The 23,562-nt window shown below is 38.0% G+C and overlaps 1 protein-coding gene across 1 annotated transcript in view; it reads right to left on the bottom strand.

Moving 5' to 3' along the window:
* The window catches only part of b4galt5 (UDP-Gal:betaGlcNAc beta 1,4- galactosyltransferase, polypeptide 5), a 42,684-nt gene extending 19,368 nt beyond the window's left edge, over positions 1-23,316 (bottom strand). The window contains exon 1 of the mRNA XM_028016121.1: positions 22,570-23,316. Coding sequence (XP_027871922.1) covers positions 22,570-22,678 — 109 coding nt within the window. The 5' untranslated portion in view covers positions 22,679-23,316. The remainder of the gene's footprint in view (positions 1-22,569) is intronic.
* Positions 23,317-23,562: the final 246 nt, after the last annotated feature.

Genomic DNA, 23,562 nt, shown 5'->3' with positions numbered 1-23,562 from the left:
ATTCTCTTGAAAAAGTTCTGAAAAACATTCCTAATCTAAGCACAGCCTTTGTGCCGAAACACATTTACTTCTACTTGTAGATTTGTCTGATAGCACCTCTGGTATTTCTAAATGTTTGACTCCCTGATTAGATATTGTTTGTACAATATTATTGGTAACAGTGGCGCTCATATGGTCAGGGGGTAGCTACAGGTTATGTAAACATAAGCGTGTGTGGCATCTGTAATTCTTTCCCGAAGAAATTGCCATTTGAGGCACACATACCGATCCATCACGACACTGAAAACACTAACATGCAATTGTGTTGTAGTGTGGTGCTGTGCAGAAAAACCTTGGGTCTAAGTGTTCTTGGTAGTTACTATTTTTAATAGTACATGCTGCAGGCAACAACCCCCAGATGACTCCTAGAAGCACTACTATTGTTACTGGGCAAGGGAGTGCTACTGGTATCAAGTAATATTAAGATTTTAAAGTTAAGCTAAAAGTTGCAAGAAAAAAACATCTTTATGGTTTTAATTCTTTTATTGAAAAGCAAGGAAAAGAGTCTTAGAGACCGGTTTTCTCTGGCTGTCTGGACGAAACAGTAGCAACACAGTGTCTCCACCAAACCTGTTTCAAACTGCTTTACAGCTTATATGAAGAAGGATATTACATTTTTCCATTATTATAATAAGGGGGAAATGTATGTGATTAGTAATATTTACTGTTCTATTGCAAAAAAAAAAATTATACTGCAGATTGTAGAAAACTTAATACTTCTTCAGAGCAGTAGAAGGTTTAGAGCTAACCTGATGAATCTCTGTTTTAGCTGATTTTAACAATGTAAAAAAACAAACTAAAAGATATTCATGTTCACTGCCCATATTAGCAAATATTAAATATCTACACTATCACAAGAGACAGTTATTAAGCTTGTTTCTATTTTCTTAGTTGAACAACATCTGTGTTGCTAAGTACATGCTATTTTGACAGAGGTTGCCAATTGTTTTCAATCCTGATGCGAACAGCAGTATCTGCCAGAATAACTTCACTTTTGTACAACAAAAATTTGAATCAAACTTGAGTCTTGTGAAAGTGTAGAACTGATCAAAACTAGTAAAACTAGCTCAAACAATGAGTCATACATACTGCTAGCTTTTCAATGCTCTGACAATCTTGATTTTTCTAGGAATTCACAGTGATAGGATATCCTTATAGCTAAGGGACCTATTATTCAAAAGTATTTTGAATAAACGCCTTTAAAAAATGTGTCTCTTTAAGTGTATGTAATGAAAACCATAATAACAAATACTGTAGAATATCATAACTACTATAATCAATATGCTATATAATTTCAGAGGATTTGGAAATATTTGTTGCTGAAAATCAGTTAATATTTTACTTATTTACATTTCTGAGTAAACTCTAAAAATATAGCGTGGCCTTTTTACTCGAAGTTATCACACAGAAAGAATATCATACAGGTCCATTCCTTATTATTACTGTAAAATGTAGCTGGTGTAACATAGGATTAGCACTGATGTACTGACAGGGCCAGAGGACATTTATGACAGAGACTTTATGAGCAAATTAGTTTAACCTTTGTCTGTTTCCTGAAGCCTACACAAATAAAACACAAGTAGTAGCAGCTATGACAGGCAATATAAGTCCAGTGCAAGTTGTGGTCACATGACATTCAGTCATGCGTGAATCATGAGGATTCCTCCAAACCCCCCACTGTTCTGCACACACAGGCCAGCTGGCATGCACCCATTTCAGATTCTGTCTGAATTGACTGAAAAGAAAAGCATGTGTGTATGGCTACAACAACAATTGCAAGTAAAGTCGTGTCTACATTCATAAGAATTCTCATGTGCATGGCAATCCAAAAATTTTCTCAGCAAAGCTCAATTTCTGAAATGGACAAGACAGGCAAACTGAGTGGCAAGAGATAAAGAGCCAGAACCATTGGTAGTCTGACAAAAGAGACAAGGTTCTGAGAGAGCAGATGTCTTCTTGACATGCAGAGTGTTCATTTATCTCCACAGAAATGACAGAATTGCTGGCTGACTGCCCACTTCCTGAAGTGCTTTCAAACTACTAGCACAGCAATACTCTTTCACCCTCTTCCTACTTTCTTTTTGGAAACACAATGTCACTCAGCAATTCTTGTACCTCATATTTAAGAGTTCTTCCTTTCATTTCTCCATGCTCACTCTTCAATTGAGTTAACTCGCTACCTGCACAAGTAATCTTGACTCAGACTATCAAGATGTTCTTAATGGGGTATTTGATCTACCACAACTTCTTTAGAGGACTTTTTTCTTTTTTTGAGTCTTGCACATCAACATTGACTCAAGTGAGTCAAAAGTCCATCATATTCGTGCTTGCGTGGGGTGAGTCAAGTATGCTTAAATAACTCCAATGAGTCCACTGAAAGGTAAAACAGCTGAAGCATCCGGGAGAACTGTAGGCACTTCCCTCCCTAAATTAGTTTTATATTACACACTGCCGGTTAACATCACATTGCTTTTAGCTACCTCCACCCACAAACCTCACAAAGTAAAGCTACGCACAAACACAGTTATAGTACTGACAGGAGTCCATAAACTGTGAACCTAACATTCTCAAAGCCATATTGCCCAAATACATTTAGTTAGCTACTTTTTTCTCATTTTTTTTTCCTACAAGGGTGAGATTGCAGATAGCGATTACATAACCAAGGGTTACATTCTTCCACTATGTCTGCCACTGCAGGTCAACTTAATTCTGCAGGAGTAACATAGAGGGAAGTCCAATTGTGTGGGCAATAAAACCCTAAAGTTAAAACACAACATGCCATCAGCAAAAAACAGCAATCAGAAGGCCTCTGAGAAAAGCTTTCTTCTGCTCATCTGTAAAAAACATAAATGCGTTTCAAAAAGTTAAAAAAAAGGGAGCAATTCTCTTCCTTAAATTGATACTTTTCGTTTCAAAAAAGTATCAATATGATACATTATGTATCATATACAGTAATTCATCATGGTAGAGCACATCAGCTGCGCAAAGCAAATCATGCTTTGCACAGCTAATTTTTAATAACGACTGTGTCTTTACTTGTGCTTGCCTTGCAAAACTGTAAATAAATAACACCCCGTATGCTGTCAATTATATCCAGAAATTTAGCTTAAAGTATTATCTCATTTTCAGTTTCTGCAGTAAAGTTCACAGAGCGAGCGAGAGAGAGAGGCTGTAGAGGGTTCTTATCTAAGTCATGTGACCTTTTCAGCAGCTGTAACAATATATGTTCCTTTTTTATGATGCTGAGTGATTTTCTGGAACAGAAATGTGTTTTGAGTCAAAATAAAGACTCAACATCCTAATGTTAGCCTAGCATTGAAGCACATCAACAAGAGAAAGACAAGTTAATTGTGGAGTCTGGCTGGACCTGCAGATGTAGTTTCATGTTTAAAATCCAGTGATCAAACTATTAAATCTTAAGTGATGCTTTGACTGAGAGATATAGAAGTCCTCTTAAATTAGTTAAGAAGAGAAGAAGATTGATGATGAGCTGCAGAAACTCCAGTTGGTAAAAATACATCACTGACAAGAAAAGTTGAGGAAGTTGCACCACTGGATCAATGTAGTGAGTTTTTTTTTTTTTGAACCACTGAAAACGAGAAAGCAGGTCAGGAACAGTGGTATATGTCTATTAATAAATGTGCAGCTTTTACTCTTTGGATTGTCTTGCAGCAAAATAAACCTGATTAAAACCTGATTAGTCTTGAATGATATTAGCAAAAAACGTTTTTAATCTATCTAAGACTGTAATGATTTATAGAATAATTGGAAAACCTTGATTTTTAAAATTCCTTTACACAAATCATCTGCCTCGATAAATTATGTTTTAGTACTTAGCACAAAAATAAACAGCAAATGATAATTTGTGGTGAACAACGCTCTTACTTCCTCTGATGAGCTGTTGATGAATGCTAAGTGCTATTTGCTGCTATGGACTGAGTCAGAAAGAAATGCCACCAAATGTGTCAAAGGTGTGGCATCACTTTAAACTCAGTTTCTAAAATAGTTGTTTATACACAGCCCTAAATCTATCATTAGTGGTGACCCTTTACAAAGAATTACAGTCCAAAATTGTCTATGAAATACTTTCCAGACAATAAACTGTGGTGTAGTCAACACAAAGATGCAACTTCCTTTATTGGAAGCCTAGAAAATACTAACCAAATTGTTGCAATATTTGAGAAGAAAATTCATGTTAGATCCCTACTAAAAGACAAATTACTACAGTCAGTCTAGACTCTAGACTGATTCCATGTGATCAGTGGGTGTTCATGTGAAATTTTTTTAAATGTAAAATACAACAAAACTATTAAAACTAATCTCCTTGGTTAGGTTGTAAAAATCACAAAACTGCGGTGGCGCAGGGGGTAGCGCACCACCCAAATACCAAGGCATTAGTCCTCGACATGGCCATTGTGGGTTCAAGTCCCAGCCTGATGACTTTTGCAGCATGTCTTTCCTCTCTCTCACAGCCCGCTTTCCTGTTTGACCACTCTCAAATGAACACCCCTAGAGCCAATAAAACCTTTTTTTTTTTTAAAAAAAAGAAGCCTTAAACCTATACCAGAAATAACCTCACTAGAATAGTGGTTAAATAAACTATTGGCAGTTATTTACAGAGTAAAACACATCTGTAGAGCTTAAACAATTATTTTTGACCATTCTGTGAAAAAATGTCCAAGACTCAATGGATGTTTTACAACATGCTATGAAGCACTGTTAAGTCTCATCTCTCTTTGGAAAGGTTTCATTCTTTCTTCGCCTTGGAATTTTTTAAGGCTATACTGAATGACTCGGGGTTAATCAGTGACACTAAATGACTAAGTTTCCATACAGAGAACTCCTAAGCAAATAAATAACTTGTTATATATTAACATCTGGGTGTAACTCAATTGAAATGTCATTTTTTCCCACTGATAATGATGTACACCAAAGAACGGACAAAGGGATTAGCCTGATAACCTCCAATAACCTGGTATTTTGCAACTTGAGGTGTGTTGTAATGGAAATGTGTGTCATGGAAAGTTTCTAGTAAGGAGGCTCTCATCACTGTTAAATTACCAGAGCTCCAGTCACCTTCCATTGCAAGGAAACAAAATCAGAAAATGACACTTTCTGTTGCACTGCAGTCATATCAAAACGCATGTTATGTTCTCACAACATAAAATGCATAAAATGCTTTCTCGCAAGTTGAATCAAGAGCTGTGTGAAAAGGGTTACTGCTTTTAAGCCATTTCAGCAACATTGCATGTGCTAGCTACCTGTCTCTTCTGCTTTGTTGTGCATTCCTCTGATGACACACATTGAAAGACAGTCTCCCACTATTACATAATGAGACAGGTGTGCATTCAGAGATGTAAAAAAGCGTAGGAATGTAAATAGAAAACAATGATTTGCATATTTAAAAAACAACAGTCAAAAGAGAAAAATAGCTATGCTTGAATTAACATAAGTAAAATTGAAGAAAAAAATAAAAGCACATAAAAAAAAATTACACTTTAATTGACTTGGTTACTCTTGATCCTATAACTTTCAAACCTCCATATATGCATGAGCTTAAAAATATGTCATATTCTCCCCTCCGTCTGCCGCTCTGCTGTCCTAAATGTGTGTTTGCCCATATCAGTTTGTGCATGTGTGATGCTCCCATGATGGCCACTGAGCAACTGCATGGCAGAGAAACACAAGGTCCAGGAATGGTGAAGAGAATTACATAAATGGCACAGTGGTGCCAGAGCCCCCTGTTTTTACTCTGCTGCAAGCAAATACTGGGAAACAGATCTGAGGGGAGGAAAGTGAGAGATGAAGAGACAGGGACAGAAAGACTGTGTGAACATATGTATGTGTAAGCCTGGGAGAATTAGAAAAAGCTTTCTTCTCCTGACAAAAACTATTATCCATTAACATAGCGTGGAATAGACTGCAGAGAGAAATGCGGGGAGTTATTTGTGTAAATGTTAACTCACTCGTGCCAGTGTTAATTGCAGGTTTGAACCATGGTTGAAAAGTAATTTCTTCCACCAAAACATGCAATTCAGATGTAGATAATATTTGCAAAACAAAAAAGAAGAAAAAAGCTATTACAAGTAGAAGATCGTGAAGAAACAACCATCTCTTAATTAAAGATGAACATGTAAACATGCTGTCAAAGTAGCCATTTTTTTAGCTTGATTGCCCCAGATTAGTGGTCAGAGAATCAGAATTTTAAAAACTTGTTTTTCCCCAATCAGTGAATTCATAATGTAAAGCCCACTAAATTATATGTATGTGTATAATCGAGTGCCATGTGCTTCGAATTAGAAAATCATATTTTCCATGTGACTCATCAAGACTGCATTTGCTCTGTTTCATCCTTTTGATCTTTAAGTCTTTACCCCTTTTCAGATCATAGTTCCACAATAAACTCACAACCAGGAAATTCTCCGATATGTATTGAATTGTAATTTCAAATTACACCAATCAATTCACAGAAATCGAGTGCCATGTGTGCTTTAAAATGACGATTGACACAGATTTAACCTCTGTGTCATAATCGTCATCCGTACATTTTATGTGCATTGGATTATGTTCCATATATTTTTCATATCAGGTGAAGATAGTGCCCCTGTGCTCTGGTTGCACCAGCAGATCATTCCTTTGTTTAACATCACTTGGACACAATTGTTTAGCAATACCAAATTACCCCTTACAGTTCATTATTCCTGAGGGTTCCTTACATCCTAATGAGGTGGATCAGGTGGATACTATAAGTGGGTCGACTTTAACCTACATTCTATGCTGGGACCTTGATTGTGAGATGTAAAAAAATATGTGTGCACCACTGAAGTCTTATTATTATTGCTAGCCATGATATTGGCAAATAAATTGCAAAAAACTGTTCACCATGTGACCTAATCTTGTCTTGAGTTTCAAAATACTGCTCCAAATTCACTACAGTGAGGATTAAAAAATAGTGAGGAGAAAGGAAAAAAGAAAAAAAGTTCTTAGTTCTTAAAGAAAAAATTAAATAGCCAAAGTGGGTTTCAGAGGATTGTAGCTTTACATAACCTACCAAGTATTTCAAAAATGTTCCATGCTATTTCTCTCCTAAGCTTGTGTATTGAATACTGATACCTAATTTGAACAATCCACATTTGTAAAAAGGAACTGCTACTTGTATAAAAGTGATTTAAAAAAAATTCAATACATAAGGCGCTTTTCCACTACAGCGCCTCTAACCGAGAGAGTTCACCACAGCTGCTGCATGCTCACGACCCGCCCACAATAGTGAGGAATAGAGCGTATGTAGAAGTTCACTGCCTGGGGTAGATCCAAACCGCACATTAATGGGTTAGTGTGCGACTACTCAGTGGAAAAGCGCCTATTGTAACAATTATATACTGACATTAGGAAAGTGGACGTTACGATCATCTTTTATATTTTAAAAGTAAATGTTTTACTTATTTGCTTGTCTTTTTATGTGCAATTAGTTTCCTTACTATTTACCTTATTTAAATCTGTTATATTTTTGCTCCATTTAATTGATGTCTGGAACTATGATCTGCATCCATTACTGAAAAGTGCTCTATAAAAAGGCTGAGGCAGCAGTCCAATCTAATTTCCTTTGTGTAACAGGAAGTTGGCCACTCTTGATCTAATGAGTCAACTACTGTACTGTTCTGGTTCAAAGTTATTCATCTGAAGCTGTTATTTGTAAACTTTAAGAAACTGATTATTTTTTTTATTATTATTACAACAATTTCAAATGTCACACAGGGACAGCTTTGTGACAAAATCAGCGACTCTGTAATGAACTAAGTAATTTATTTAATGATTTATTTTGTACAACCCCTCCATAACAGGGCACTATTTACAGAGTGATAAGACTTAACATTCACATTTTACAGCACTGGAAGGACTGAATTCTGAATCTAGGTAAGGTCAGTCAAGTATATTTAAATTTTTACACGTATCAAAAACAAAATTGAGAGAATCTAATGAAAACAGGCTGGATAGTTTTCCACTGCCTCTCCACAATCTGGAATTTTTCAGTTTCACCTGCATGGTTCATTCAAATGCAGGTAGAAGGAACTTCCAACAATCATCAGCAGTATGCTACGACATGTCAATAACTCTACTTATGATTTATTCAAACCCTTCGTTAACTTGTTTCCGTAGATGACTCATCTTGTCTCATTCCATATCTCTTTTCAAGAATTTTATCCACCGGCCCAGCCCTTTTAACCTTGCTCAGCTCGTTCATTCATTATCTCTATTGCAAAACATGGCACAAAAACAGCTTTGGTGAAACCAGTTTATCCACATGATCTCAAATTGTATAATAAGTTTCCAAAGCTTCACTGCTTTAAGAAACCCAGGTAATTAATACCTGGAAATAAGGGGCTGTTTGTACAAATCTTTTCCTGCTTTATGCCACACCCTTCTGTCCAGTTCTGCTTGATTTTGCAGTTGGCTGCCCTCCAGGACATTCTTGTAATATTGTAGAGGCTCAGCCTGCAGAGTGCTAACAGGACATGTGTCAGGTACACTCAAGAGCCACACAAGTCACACAACTGCCACATGATGAACCACCCTGCCCCCTGCTTATACTCCATTCCTCCCAATCCCATTCCCAACCACACATACCATACTGTCTATTTTCCCCTGCTTCCTTTATATTCCTATCCCCCTGGCAGAAAGATGAGGTCTTTTCACAGCTGGAGGTTACTCCTGCTGACTGAACAAATGGGCCAGAGCAGGCAGCTAGTATACCGCACTGCCACAGAAGCTACACTCAGTGGAGCGAGCCCTTCCCAATGGATTATTAAATTTACCTCTTTGCAAAACAACCATATAGCTTCTGTGCCTAAGTGCTTCTGGTCAACTTAATACATCTTGCAAAAAGCAATGTGGTTGAGCCAAACACCTTATCTCTTTGAAATACTGATACCAAGGCAAATCTCCATTTGAATTTCAAATGTCATGAGCGATACCATCAAGTTAAGACTGCGTACTGCATGTCTTGTACCAAATATTTTCATTTAACTCCAGGAATCAGTGAAATCCAAACAGGTAAGATAACAGAAGAACGAGGGAGTATGAAGTCACAGAACAACAATGCAGGATGTCTGTCTTTCTAAGTAATGCATCTGCGTTTGCAGTTTCAGTTATTCTCACATCGCCTTTCAAAAATGTTTAAGGTGAGGAGAGGTGGCTGTTTTTCTCATCACACCTTAGTTCTGTATAGTGCAGGTCATTAGCACCAATTCAATCTGTACTGTTGAGTGATGTTACATCTACTGTTTCCACGGCTACGCTCTGCCCTCCTGAGGTTTAGTCAGAGAAGCCCTCCAATCAAGCTCTTACGTAGGTTGTTTTTGTGCAGATTTGTTTGCATTTGTCACCACAGGAAATTCACAGAGCATAACAGAGTATGTCAGGATTTGGGAAAAGATTGGAAACTAAGATATCGAAGGAAAACTCAACCAAAACAAGTTTGTCCACATAAAACTGTTATAGTTGAAAGCCTCACAATATTCATAACGAAATATTATGAGGTTTTTTATGGTAGGATGAGTAAAATACCACGGTATCACAGTATTTAAACACAAATTTGATATATACATCACTTTTATTTAAAAGAAAAGTACAATTAGTCCTACAGCTACTAAAATAATGCTGATTGATTATTAGAGGTCTGTAACATCTGTATCTGTAGGATTTTTTTTAAACACTGACTTGTGGAAATACTGAATCAAACCACAAATTTTAGTGGTAGTATACAAGTGTGTTTTATGCAGAATATTGCACATTTTTGACATTTTGTTCCTAAAAAGTAACGCAAATATAATAACTAATGTTAGCTAATTCATTAGCTAGTTTATCAGATAGCCAGCCTGCAATTTGCTCCTTAACAGACATGCTGCTCAGATTTCTTTTATTTGATATTTTCAGGAATCTTGTTTTATAATGTTTTAGTAGTACTGTTATCTCTTCAGTATATTTAAACAGGTTTCTCTTGGAAATTAAAAAAAATCTTTCTCAAGGAGAATTACCTGTAGAATAAAAATTATGAGTTTGGGTGGTGCTCCTTGGGTGGTGATCTCAACGTGGGACCAAAAAGCCAAATGTCTCTGTTGGATAGTAGTTTCTTTCAGCTAGTTGACCAACAACATGCAGAACCAGATGGGGGATGGGGAAGGAGTGCATTACTTAATGCCCTGTACAGCCAGAGAAAACACACTTCAGCACTCTCTCAGGCATCTCAATAAAAGAACTTTACACTTAAAAGAGCAATACTTAAATTGTAGTCATTTTAAAACAGATATTTTTTAAAAACCTGAACCAGTAACCTGCCCATGGACAGTTAAAGATTCAGTAAGTGAAAAAGATTGTTAAGAGAATACTTTAGTAAAAAACTAGCCTTTATTTCATTTTGACAATTATAGGTTGAAAAAAAGCAGAACAATGCAGTGTTAATTCTCATTTTCTAAATCTACTGGAATGCATTTACATCCAAAGCTTGTTCTTGCAACTTAGCCATGTACATAAAACACAATAGGAAGCATGAAGTTGTTATCAAAAACTAATGCTTGCCTAAACTTGTCTGTCAGATTGCTCAAGCTTCACATTGTTTTTTGGACCATGCAGTTTTTATTTCATTTGCCCCATGCTCAGAGTAACCCTGGCTATCATTCCAAAGGCATTGATTTCAATTATAAGGAGGAGTGGTGCTTCAATGTAGAGATGAAAAACGCTGATAATGGACAAAGTGTTTTCTTCAAATGAAGCAAACTGCCATGTGTACAGGTGCTCAAATAGTGCTTCAAAAGAAACCTATACTTTCAGCAGATTTGCAAACATCAGGCTTCCCGTGCTTATTCAGAGCACGGGAAGCTAAGTAAGGATTAGACAGGTTGTTCAGTGAACATTTATTGAGGGCTAGGTGTAAAACCTCACAATAAAGATTCCTGACCGTCAGCAGTTCTCCATCGTCTCACTGTGTTTGGATTCTGCCTCACCAGCAACATCAGTAACGTTCACCAGTTTATCACAAACCGCAGTTGTAGACACCCCTCAAACGCATGACTAAAAAGTAACCACGGTAACCATCTCAATAACAAAGGAAGGCTTAGTATGGGTTAACAAAGAGAGGGGATCTCCTCAGGATGATTAGGTTACATAAATGATTAGAGCCTCCACACGAGACCCCACGTCCACCTCTAAAATGACTCACTCCTCTCTGTCTAAGCAGTGATACACCTCCACCCCCTCAGCTCTTCCACACTCAGCTCAGCCATCTGTCTACGGTCAAATATCAAGACTACAGCGGCTGGATAGGGGTCATCTTACAGACAGCAGTTTAAAACATAAAAGCATGATTGCTATGTGCGTGAGGATAGCCTCTGAATCAGCAGTGTTTGCGGTATCGGTTAAATGATATTTATTACAGGAACATGCAGTCAGTATGATGGAAGCTGACTGCATGGAGCTATATGTACAGCACACAATGTAAAACCTTAGGAAGTAATTCAGAATATATGCAAAGAAGGACACCTTAGTGAAATGCACATCAATGAAGGAAAGTGCTGTTGATCTAATCAAAAAGGTATGTTGTTCAATGCAATTTCTGATTTTGGTAAAGTAAGAACAAAGTTAGGGGAAAATGCTTTGGTGCATTGTCATTATCGACTAAGAATGGGAAAGCAACAATAAGTAAACAAGGGTTCTGTCACATCAATGCCCTGCGTGATTTCAAAAGAGATGCTAAAAACTACTGAAAAAGGTGTGACTAAAAAAACTTTACAGGGATTTCACAAAGATTTTTGTGTTCACTTTTAAAGAGAAAGAACAGTTTACACAGCTCTGGTCAGGAAGAAACCCTGCTATTCTAACAATAAATGTGTGATACTTTTGACAGTGTTTCCTCTGTAAAACTGTATTTTAATGTTTATTTTAAAAAGACAGATAATTTCTACCTTTCACAGATATCCCATAAGTAAACTCAGAGTTTTGGTTAAAATGTGATTTGGTTTGTTAAATGTGATTTGGTAAAGTAAATCTAAGATTTTGATATAAACCTGCAAAGTAAAAGGTTTGCGCTTTAAGCTGAGCACATTTTCTATCTTCGAGACTCTTATTTTGAATTTCAAAAACATTATGTTATCAAGATTCTCAGTTGTGCTGACAAATGACTTTTACATCGTAAATCTGGGGTCATATTAGGTGTACAGTAGAAAAAAGAAACTGCAGTGATGTGACATCTTTCTCAAAAATCCCAGATCAAGTAGTTCTCAAAATAGGACAAGCATGCATCAAAAAATAATGCTCCTAATACAGATATTTGGATATTAGAGAATCGAAGAACAGGGCAGTGGACTCTTGCTCTATTGATGTTTAACCAAATTCCTTTGTGAATAGAATGCTCAGGGTCACATGACTGTGTACTGTGTTCATGCATTTGGGAAAGCTTGGCTGCAGCATCACAGCAGAGCCACGCACAAAACCAGAAAGGGTCTAGACGGAAGCAGAAGTAACCATTTTGATGTGTTTATTTAAATAATGGAGGCAAGGGCTGTCTGGTGCTGTCACTGGTAGAACACAGAGCAAATCTAGCACTGCTTAAAGCTATTTATACATGCTGTTATGACGTTTACGGGGGACTGTTGTGTGACAAAAAGAAATGCCCCTGTCCAAAATGACTGTATCCTTGGCGGATCTGCTGCCAACCAAATCATCATGAGAACGAGGATGGCATGTTTCTGTGGTTGCATAAAAATGGAGTCAGTCCTCATTGGGAACAGGTCCTGAGGGAACCATGGCAACTGCAGAGAAAATGTCAAACAGCAGACCTTAAGCAGTCAAGCAGTGACAGTCGACATTCAGCTTTGTACGTTCTCACTTTTCTCCCACTTTATTGCACATTATTTTGTTGATTTTTTCATCCTGATGGAAAATATCTGAACCAGTGAGCAACACCAGTAAAACCTCTCATCTATTGAAATCAATTTAATGAAGTGACTGAATCAAGCTCAAGGAGGGATTTAATCAGCAGTAGGAAGGAAGAGGAAGCAATAGTTTTACCACATTGGACCTTCAGCGCTCGAGATGGATATGCACAACAGACACAAAGACAGGAAAGTGGAAAAAACACAATGCAGAGAAGTAGGACTACAGACAACAGCATGTGTCATTCTCTGGCTGGCACACACTTGCACATTAAAGCAGACACTCTCTCTCACCACAGTGCAGTGCACAGAGGCGCACACTGCCATTACCACAAACATGTGGATCTGACTCTTCTCTCTACTTAGCTCTATGGCAACTGCCAACAATGCAATAAAGTTTGATTCCAGCAAACTTCTGAGGAGCACCGAGTTTACTCCACTCTGAACCCGCAGTAAACCACGTTTAGTAATGTTTATGGAGTAGTGTAGTCAACATATACAGATTTATTTCAATATCTAGCAAGTGACATAAACACAGGCTGTTTCATTCCTAAAAAATAAAACAATTAACAGGTCTGCCACATGAATATGCCAGTACCTGCTCTTTTATAAACACCATCACTTCCTCTTAAGCTGCACACCACCTCAACCATATTTTCTGATCTTGATAAAACTCTCTTGCTTTGCTTTCACTTCCAAATAATACTTTTTAAACAAATTAGGATTCAAATTGTCCTGAGGTGAGGCATCCATACTCGCGAATACACCGGGAAAGGAACAGGAAGTGGCTGAAGGAATAATCAGACATGGAGGTGGGTGAAGCATCATGTATGTAGGCACAGGGACAGCAAAGAGAGGTGTGTCTACTGTACATGTGAAAGTACCTCTGGGAAAACTGAGTTCTATGAAACATTGAGGAAAGAAAACAGTAGCATGACTTCACAGAGATGGCTTTAAAAGTGGTGTCAGAGCAGAGGCCTGAGCGTATTAAAAACAGGCTTCTACTGCTACACTCTGCTGATTAATCCACTTATGTAGATGAGAGAGAGGGGTATGAAAAAAAAAATTCAACTTTCAATTATTCGCTAACTCTATTAAACTGAATTTGAGTGAAAACTAATTACAATGAGCAGAACCACCAATCTTGAGTCTACTTTTGGAAACATAGAGCAAGACTGTACACTAAAAGCGATACTTTTTGTATTAGCTTTATATATCTAGATCGCCATATGCTGTTGTCTTGAGCGCAAAAGATATCATCAGCTCGACTGCTGCCAGGCTACAAACACAATAACCAAACTGCGCCTGTAATGATTTCAACCTCCCTCTCTGCTACAGTTGTAACTTTCCAACAGTTTGTCAGCTGCTTTTAAAGAGAAAAATAAATCCTCGGATTCATGTATTCTAAGTCTAATTGAGTTCTTCAATAAAAAGACTCCGATAATGACTCCTATTTTATATTTTAAATTGACCCTTTTTGTGTTAACTGTATATGTTGGAATAATGAAATTATGCTTTGGGGATTAATTAAGCACCATTCCATCAAATTAGAATAAATTACTGTATGGTGTTTACTATATTGTGATGTTTTTAAAATGTTTTAATATGCAAAACATATTACAAATTTATCAGCACAACAATATCAGTGCCACTAAGAATTGCTTGGACTGCAATACATGCTACCTAGGTATGTTTACAATGCTATGCATATCAGTAACAAATTTACCACAAATGAAATTTGTGGTTGATTTATTTTTTGTTGTTTTGATAAAAAGTACCTTATGGCAAACACACTTGTTCCATTGGAAAACTTGTATTTTTCCAATTAAAATTTATTTGTTGGTTGAGCAGGAGAGCTAAGCATGTGGATTGTATCCAAGAAAAAAAAAACTTGTTAAATCCTTTCTGCCAATACCAAACAACTTTTGGTGGAGGTAGTGTGATGGTGAGGGGTGACATTCCCTCATTGAAAAAAAAAGTTACTATCTTTGGAGACAATCTTATTGCAGATAAATATCGAAATGAGATTCTGCAACCTGGAGGCAGTCCCGTATCCCCACTACTCTCCAAGATGTTAGTGTGTGCCCACACAGAGCAGGATCTGTCATAGACTAAATTCTGATTTTCGGAGCAGAGAGGAGAAATGAACCTGCCTGCCTGTCCTCAACCTCACTGAACACTTGAGGGATCAGCTTAAGCGTCCTGCTCATACCAAGGGGACCAACATATCCACTTTGGCTGACTTATGAAGAAACTGGTTGAAGAATGGAATGCCATCCCACAGCCATTTGTGACCAAGCTGGTGACCAGGGCAGCTGTGTTTCTGTATGGTATTTCATTACACTTTTGTGTCCCCTGTTTATTAAATCAATAACTGAATACTTTTTCTAGCACCCATCACAAAAAAGACATGAACACTGTAGAGTTAGGTATTTATTTATTTACTGCAAGTCATCTGGTCATCACAACATTCACTAACATAATAATTTCCTGACATTGTGCAACCCTCTTCTTTTAGGAGAAGGAGGTGTAGGTATTATACAAAATAAAACTTTTTCGGGCTTTCTAACATGCTATGATATCATTCTACATCAAACATATCCAGAGTGTTGTTTTGACTCAGAATTTTTTTCAGAAACTACTTAATCTCCTATTGATGGGTTTGAATAAACAATACAGTGTGCCGCCTATTCACCCAAGTTCCCATTTGGACACCTGGTGGAACTGCTGAGCTTATCAAACAAACTACAATGCTCAGAAAAACAATTGTAAACAGCATCAATGGATCAAGTGGAGATGCATTATTGTGATGACTGACTGAAGGGGAGTTTTGGAAAAGGTAGGAGGTTTTTAAGGAGATTGTTAAGGCATCAGTTTCAAGGCCTCATATATGACTTTAATGCAAAATCTAATTTCTTTTGTTGTTTTTGATATGTGCAGTATTTTTATACCAATTGATGGTAAAATATTTACTTGATTGTGGCATAAAATGACACTATGTGCCTGGAAAATACATAATACTCCTCATTTAAATACATGCAACATCATGACAAAACTTAATGCCAAGTCCAGGAAAATACAAAGAAAATGTTTTGTGAGACATGCAGCTTAAAAGAATACAATGCTTATTAAAAGTCAAAGATCTTCTATAGAAATGAAAACATTTGCATTGAGGTTTACACATTTTTCCACCTAATTTGCCCCTGCCTTCTATTTGCATATTTTCAACCCTGGGAAGACATTGCTTCTCATCTGGCAGACTTGTGAGACATGTAATCACCTGACCTAGCCACAGTCACCAGTTCTTAGAAAAGGATGAGTAGGCGTGATTACACTAGGTATCATTGCAATGATGATAGGCTGCTAAGGTTCAACACACCATCCACACACAAACCCCCTCACACGCAGTCAGTCCATCACACATATAAAAACAAAGCTTACACTACTGCTGACATAGAGTGTTGTTACATGTCGAGTAGAGGCGACAGCTTTGTCTGAGGATTTGTTTGCGTACCTCGCCACAGTGAGACAGCTATGCACAATTCTCTGTGGCAACTTTAAAGCCGCGGCGGATCTCTATTATGCTTGGTAACTTTGTGCAGCCGTTGCTTCATTTGAACTGAAGCAGCACCTAAAACACGGTCTATACTGCACAGAGCTATCCGCATCTACAGAGGAATCAGTGATACATACAAGCTGAGATATCCACAGTATCAAAGACAGATACAAACCACCACACAGCAGCCATTTAGGCAAGGGGATAAGGCCGGTCTCTTGTGACAAAGCAGAAGCACCTGCTCTCCTGTCTTTGTTGCACTCTCTGGATCTGCCATTGTCTGTGTGCGGGTGTGTGCGTGTATGTGTTTATCTGCATTCAAACCTATAAATAGAGGAAACGTCTTCCCTGGCGCTCACTCCAGTGGGATCCTCTCATGTTTTAATTAAATAAACTGCAGCAATAAGGCCCAGCTGTGCCCTGCATCCCCGGCCTGCGTCAGTCAGCATCCGTGCTCAGGGGTGACATACGTAGAGGCCGGGGCGACGGTGCATTTGAATACATAAGGATGGAGGCAGATGGCGAAGAAGAACAGTGAGATGGACCATGCCATAAAACTGGGGCATTCTGCACAGAGGCCACCTGGGTATCAAAGGATGCCCTGTTCAGGTGTTTTGGATGGGTTCCCCGATGTGCAAACCAGGAGCTTGATACATTCCTTTCATCGTTCTCCCCATATCATCTTTCCTTTTAGTGGTGTTCACTTTTTTTTATTTAGTCTATACTACTGTTTAAAAAGCTGTTTTCAATCTATTGTTGACTTGCAGTGAGGAAAAAAATATATAATAGTATAAGCACAGCCAGAAGTCAAGCTCACCCTGTTCATTTAAAACAGTCACGGTTTATTTTTCCTAACGTTTATGCATGGTAAACCAAATGAACCTTCTGTTCAGACCTGATGCTAGCGCATATCCTGGCTGAATGGCTCCCTTTTCTGCAGCGAAAGTGAACAAAGCAGATGTGAGTGCACCACCAAAGCTTTTCAAACAGGCCTTGCCCCACATGCTTTGCTGCCAAGCCACACATTTCTGCTCTTCAGAACTGGAGTCTAAATGCAGCAAAAATGAATCTACCTTTTAACACAGGAAAGGGGCAGTGTGTGTTGTTGTGAATTTAAAGATGCAGAGTGCCTACATGTTACATGTGGTGAAGTTGTCGTTTTCCATTAGCAAAGGTAGCTTTCCTGGCTTGTCTGCAAAGGCTGGTTTGAACTCAAGGTTGGGGTTAAAATAGTTCCGTTTGTGAGTGTAGCAAACTGTCTGTATGAAGAGTCATACAGACACAAACCATGTGTTACCGCTTTAAAATGTCTCATATTACAAGTTACTGGCCACATTTCACTTTAAGAATCAAACTCTTGTAACATTTAGTTTGTCCTGAAAAAATACCACAGTCAGCACTTGGACTACAGGATAAAATATAATCTTCAAACAAACCAACATCACTCTCTATGTATGGCTAGTACACCAGCATCATTTGTGTTTTCCACAGAAGAAGCTCATAAATAGGACCAGGACAAACTGAAATAACCAACTTATGACGGATCCAGTCAAACCAGTTAGCCCCACCAAGCCTCTGCTTGCAGGACAGACACCAAATAAAACAAACACCAATAAAAAAAAAGAACATGATTCAAGGTACGTTATTAATTGCAACATATTAAGGTGTGCTGTTGGGAGGTGATGATCTAATATTTAGCTCCTTTTTGTTTGCACAGATGAAGTCATTTGGACAGATAGTCATCAAATCTGTTTAGGCAATTTGTAGAGCTCTAAATTTGCATTTCATAATATTTATATAGCTGCTTTATGGGCCTTCTGCGCTATACCAGTTGAAGCAATACCAGCCTCAACTGGTATCAGTTCAAAACATTTATTACAGTTTGAGTTATGAACAAATTTATTATACTTATCACAAATGGTTTCAGCGTGATTATTCATGTTTCCATTCTTATATAATGGCTTGTGTATGATCAGAGAAATATTCTGGTTAATCTTTAGTCCTCTGTCTTATCTAATTCATCAAAGTTGTATTCCTCAGGTAGAAAGTCAAAGACCAGATCAAAATGCTTCATAACCCAGCTGGCATCTGTCCAAAATCTCTTGTTAAGAATAGTGTTTCCAAAAAATAACAAATTATTCACTCTCAGTGATCTTCACTGTTGAGTACAATTTTTGTGATCTGGATGTTTCTCTTTTCAGAAATAGCTTTGCTGGCATTTTTTATGATGTTTTTAAGTTGCCCAGTTACTGGGAGGAAAATACAAATTCTTTAGATAGTTGAATTAATTTTCTGACCAATTGTGAACTGGCCATTTCCCCTGTACTTTGTTTCAGTTTTTGAAGAGAATAGCACCAAAATGTTGCATTGAATATGAATTTTACAAGCATGACTGAGTTGCACAAATCAGCATCAAGCTGCCTTTACTAAGCACTGTACAATTACTCAGGAAGACTCAGATGCATTACTGGCATCCATAGCATTTCTGTTAACATTCCCATTTAGCACTGCAAATTCTGGTTTTGCAAAATACTTGCTCAAAGACTCATATCTGACCACAAGTTCAGAAACCTCATCTAATGTTTGTGAATCAATATCTCTGGCTGGGTCCTTTTTCTGCTAAGCTTCCTCTCCAAACCCTCACATGATTTCCCAGCTAGGCCCTGCTGTAAGAAAAACACACACTTAAATGGCAGTATTTAGTAACAGCAGCAAAAAAAACCTGCTTGGTTCCCGGTTACCATGTATAATTAATGGACTGGTGCTGCTGGTCCTTGTACTCTTTTTAAGCTAATCCCCAAAAGGCCATGTGTCCATTAAAGCCCTGCAACAGTCAACACCATGGAGGATGAATACGGCCGAGTACAGCTCTCATACACCATCAATGCCCAAGCTAAAAAAAAAAAAAAGTGAAATGACGGTATGATTATATGTCAATCATTTCCTGATTTGTTTGTTTTTGTCGTATTTAGCAGAATGGCCACTCTCAGTAACTCTGGTTTACTGTCAGACATGTTCTGCATTTAAAAATTGACTCATTCGACTAAATTATCCTCAGATGGTAAGAAGTAGAAATCAGTCAATACTCATTCTGATGAGTAACAGTGATGACCTTTCTCATTGTTCATTTTAAAAGAGCTAAGTGTTCAATACCTATAACCCTGCATAGAGATGCGCCAATCAAGCTTTCAGTGGACAATACTAATTTTTTTAAGGTATGACCATTCAGGATTCCTTTTTCCAACTGAGGACTTTACCAAAGTAGAGAACATCAACATGTACATGGTGTTGGACATGTTAAGGAGGAGTTCCTCATTTAGATTATGCCAATACTTTTAGTTACAATGATAGAGCATAGCCATCCTGATTGCTGATGCTCAACTTCACATTAATCTGTCTACTTGACAGTAATAAGATAACACTTTTAAAATGTGGTTGGCTAAGACTCAAAGACAGAAGCTAATGCATTTCCCATCTTTAAAAGTCATGCATTTAAAGCCAAGCTACATGCTTTAGAGACAAATAACAAAGGGGCAATAGTTGTGGTGAGAAGCCCCGTAAAGAGGGGACCACTAAATGCAAAGTGAAATGCAATGAATTGCATGTCACGCTCCCTCATGAGGTTATCCAATGGGAGAGGAGTGTCAGAAATGGCAGCATGAGGGTGATAGGTCAACACCATTTGATGATAGCAGTACATGACTAAATGACAAGTGATGCCATAACTGTAAATAGTGTAACCAAAGCAAGAAGAGAAAGATTTTAGTTGTGAGTGCTAATAAAGGGTAGCATTTCAGAGCTTAAGCTAGAAAATACTGGTGGTGACAGAACAACTGCCCACAAATTTAAAGGGTGGAGTTGCAAACAGTAACTTCCACTATTTATGTGATCACATAACATGAGCCTCAATTTTTAAACAGAATATTTGAATAATATCTAAATTTAAAATGAGTAATGAGACATTTCAGAAAATACTGTGTTTTATAGCAGGATTTAAAGGCACAATACCTCAATGTTTTATTATTATATATTTTTTCAATACCTGAACAAGTTTTATTTTTTCTGGACCAAGTCATAAATATATAGAAGATGGGAGAGGAGAATATTAGAACTAAAAGATCTCAAAGTATTTGTGATTCTTTTCTTTGGAAAAAAATATGAAACTGTAGGGTTGGATTGAATTTTTGTCCAGTAGTGGAGGACAGATGTTTACCATTTTTCTATGCAGAACCACATGGCAGTAACGTCTTTCTTCAAAATATGACATGTTCTGTAACTGGGCCTATTTATTTAATGTAAAACATGCTGAATCCAATTTCATCTGGATTTGTATAAGTGGGTGTACCACAGGAAACAACATCCCAACATTGCAGTTACAACTTGATAAATGTGTGTTTGATGATGCTAAATCCCCACAACAAAACACCGGCTGCCCAGTTAGAGTTTAGCAACACACTAACTTGTCTAAAATCACTACAGGCCACTGCCCTGCTCACTAGTGGTTTTAGCTTCAGAATACTGCCCTTAATATGGTCAATCACCAACTGGTGTAGGGTTAAAGTACAGGAAAACAATGTCTTTGTTCCTAAGATTTAGCTGTCTTATAGTTTTGAGCTAATGTCCACCTTGGCCAGGACACCCTCACAAGTCATTTTGTGCACAAATAATAACGTACAGTAAAAATGAATTTAAAAAAGACTAATTCAAGAGCTCAACTCTTACAACACCGAATTTGAGCAGTCAAGTTAAGCAGGGATACTGAAGTTAGAGTTGCATCGTTCACACACGTTTTCCTTGATCTGCTCTGATCTGCGATCAACAGCTAAATGACCAAAATCTAAGTGCTACTTACAATTTAAGTTAATGGCATAAAATAGTCCTTAAAATAAAGAAAATCAAATTTGGTGCAGAATGATTCAAGAAAAACATACAGGACATGAGAAAAACTAAACTTAAATATTTTAACTTTTTCACTGATCATCCAGCAACACTACTTGCACAACTGCATGTTGATGCAGTCTACATCTCTGCTTTTCTTCTCTCCAAAGGCTCTATAGTACTTTGAGACCTAATTATTGTTTCTAATGGCATACTATGCAGCATATTCCTGAATAAACAATGAAAGAAGTACCTTTCGCAATATGTCAAATCTTGCTACTTACAATGATTCAGTCTCATACATATGGTAAGTTGGGTAGAGTTGCTTTTAGTTATCTCTATGAGTCATTCACATTTACCGTTCATTTTCACTATTTATATTCCTGTTGTGCTCCACACACCCACAAATACATTTCTTGACCCGCCTCTGGTGAAAGGATATAAAATAGAAACATGACTGCTCTAATGTATCTGGGCTGATAAGATAAGTGGACAATGCTGTACACTGGAATGCTTCAAAAACGGAAGATGGTTAATTGACTCAAGAGCTGTGATATGACTGGTGTTGCAACAAATAAGGAGAGGAACAAAGAAGCAGAGGAGAAGAAAAGAAACATTAATGAATTAATAATAGGCAAATTGTGGACATGTGATATTACACAACTACATGTGACTAACAGTCAGCTTATGATGTAAGGAATGCATTGCTAGGTTGAAATTTACTTTGGCCTCAAGAATGTACACTCTTAATCAGATCTTTGCCCTGCCAAACACAATCAGACAACAGCTGAGGCTGATGACTTAATGGTTTCCAAACGTGTATCAAAGGTTATTAATAAGAAGGCCAAAATACTGCATTTTGGTCTGTGTCTCCAGACATCGGGCCACTGTAAGTACTGTGATCCCAGCCAAAAGGCCTAGTAACATCAGCCAGATTATAATAGCCATGCTCATCAGTCGCACTGTTATTATCACGGCCAGGTACATGGATATTATGGGATCAGCATCCAGCCGCGTCTCATCATCAACTGTGTGATACCTAAGCTAAGCAGAGACGCATGGTCGAGCTGTCACACATGACCTAACGGCCCATACAAGCAACCTCACATCCTCATCATCCTCCTTCGGTCGGCCAATTCAGAACAAAACCTCCCATTTCATGTTACTTACCGATTCCGGGGGCGGAGTAGATGAAATATAGTACCGAGGTGGAGAGCGAAAAAAGGAATAAAAGCCCAAGGAATGACCTTCTCCGGAAACGCAAATGTGTCGGCATCATACAGGCAGCAAAAGCACACACAGGCACGTTTTGCTTTTTTCCAACGACGACTGACCAGCCCCGATGTGTCCAGATGCCTGAGCCAGCGAGTCCGTGGACGGTCTGGGCTAAATGAGTCGAATCGAGCGCTAGGTCTGCGGCAGCAGCAGATGAACAGGCGACGAGGAAGTCAGTCTATTTCCGCGGGAGGTTGCAAAAAACAAGGATGGGAACGCCAGCATTCAGCCGAGACACTTGAGTCCCATTCCTGAAGAGAAGGTATCGGTTTAAATTCGGGGTATGTCCTAATGGGAGGGAAAATGGCCAGCGAAGATTTCGCGGATTAAGGGGGCCTGGTGGGCTCAACGCGAGACCATCCTTTCGGTTCCACCGATGGTGTTTCTTCCACTCTTCGTTTTCTGCTGCCTGCCTGCCCAACCCTATGAATGGAGCGGTCTCTCCGCAGAGAGAAAAAAAAGAGCAATACCTCAAGTGGGCGTTAACGCAGTAGCTCCTACTCAGCTCAAAGTACGTACGGCGTAGACGACGTAACCTGGCAACCAACATTGGAATAAAAAAAGCCTTCTCGATAACCTTCTCAACTATAGCCTACTGGAAAGCCAATGACGTATTGTATGACCGTAAGCTATTTGCCTCAGCCAAGATTACAAGACATGGATTCACTGATTGATTAATCATTTCATTTCAGTTAAATCAAACTTTTCGATTCTTAAAACTAATTTGTCATTCACAGAATTAATTATTGGTCGAGAGTACCTATTTATTCTTAATTCAGTAAGTAAAAACGGAATTTAATACACAGTGCCACAATGCAACACATAAAAAGAAAACAAGCGTATATTTAAATAAGGGATCTGAAAGACTACAATCAGAAATGCAAGATT

The sequence above is a fragment of the Xiphophorus couchianus genome, chromosome 1, assembly GCF_001444195.1.
Source record: "Xiphophorus couchianus chromosome 1, X_couchianus-1.0, whole genome shotgun sequence".
Classification (NCBI taxonomy): domain Eukaryota; kingdom Metazoa; phylum Chordata; class Actinopteri; order Cyprinodontiformes; family Poeciliidae; genus Xiphophorus; species Xiphophorus couchianus.
Note: the sequence above shows the minus strand (reverse complement) of the source record. Positions and strands in the feature narration are given on the sequence as shown.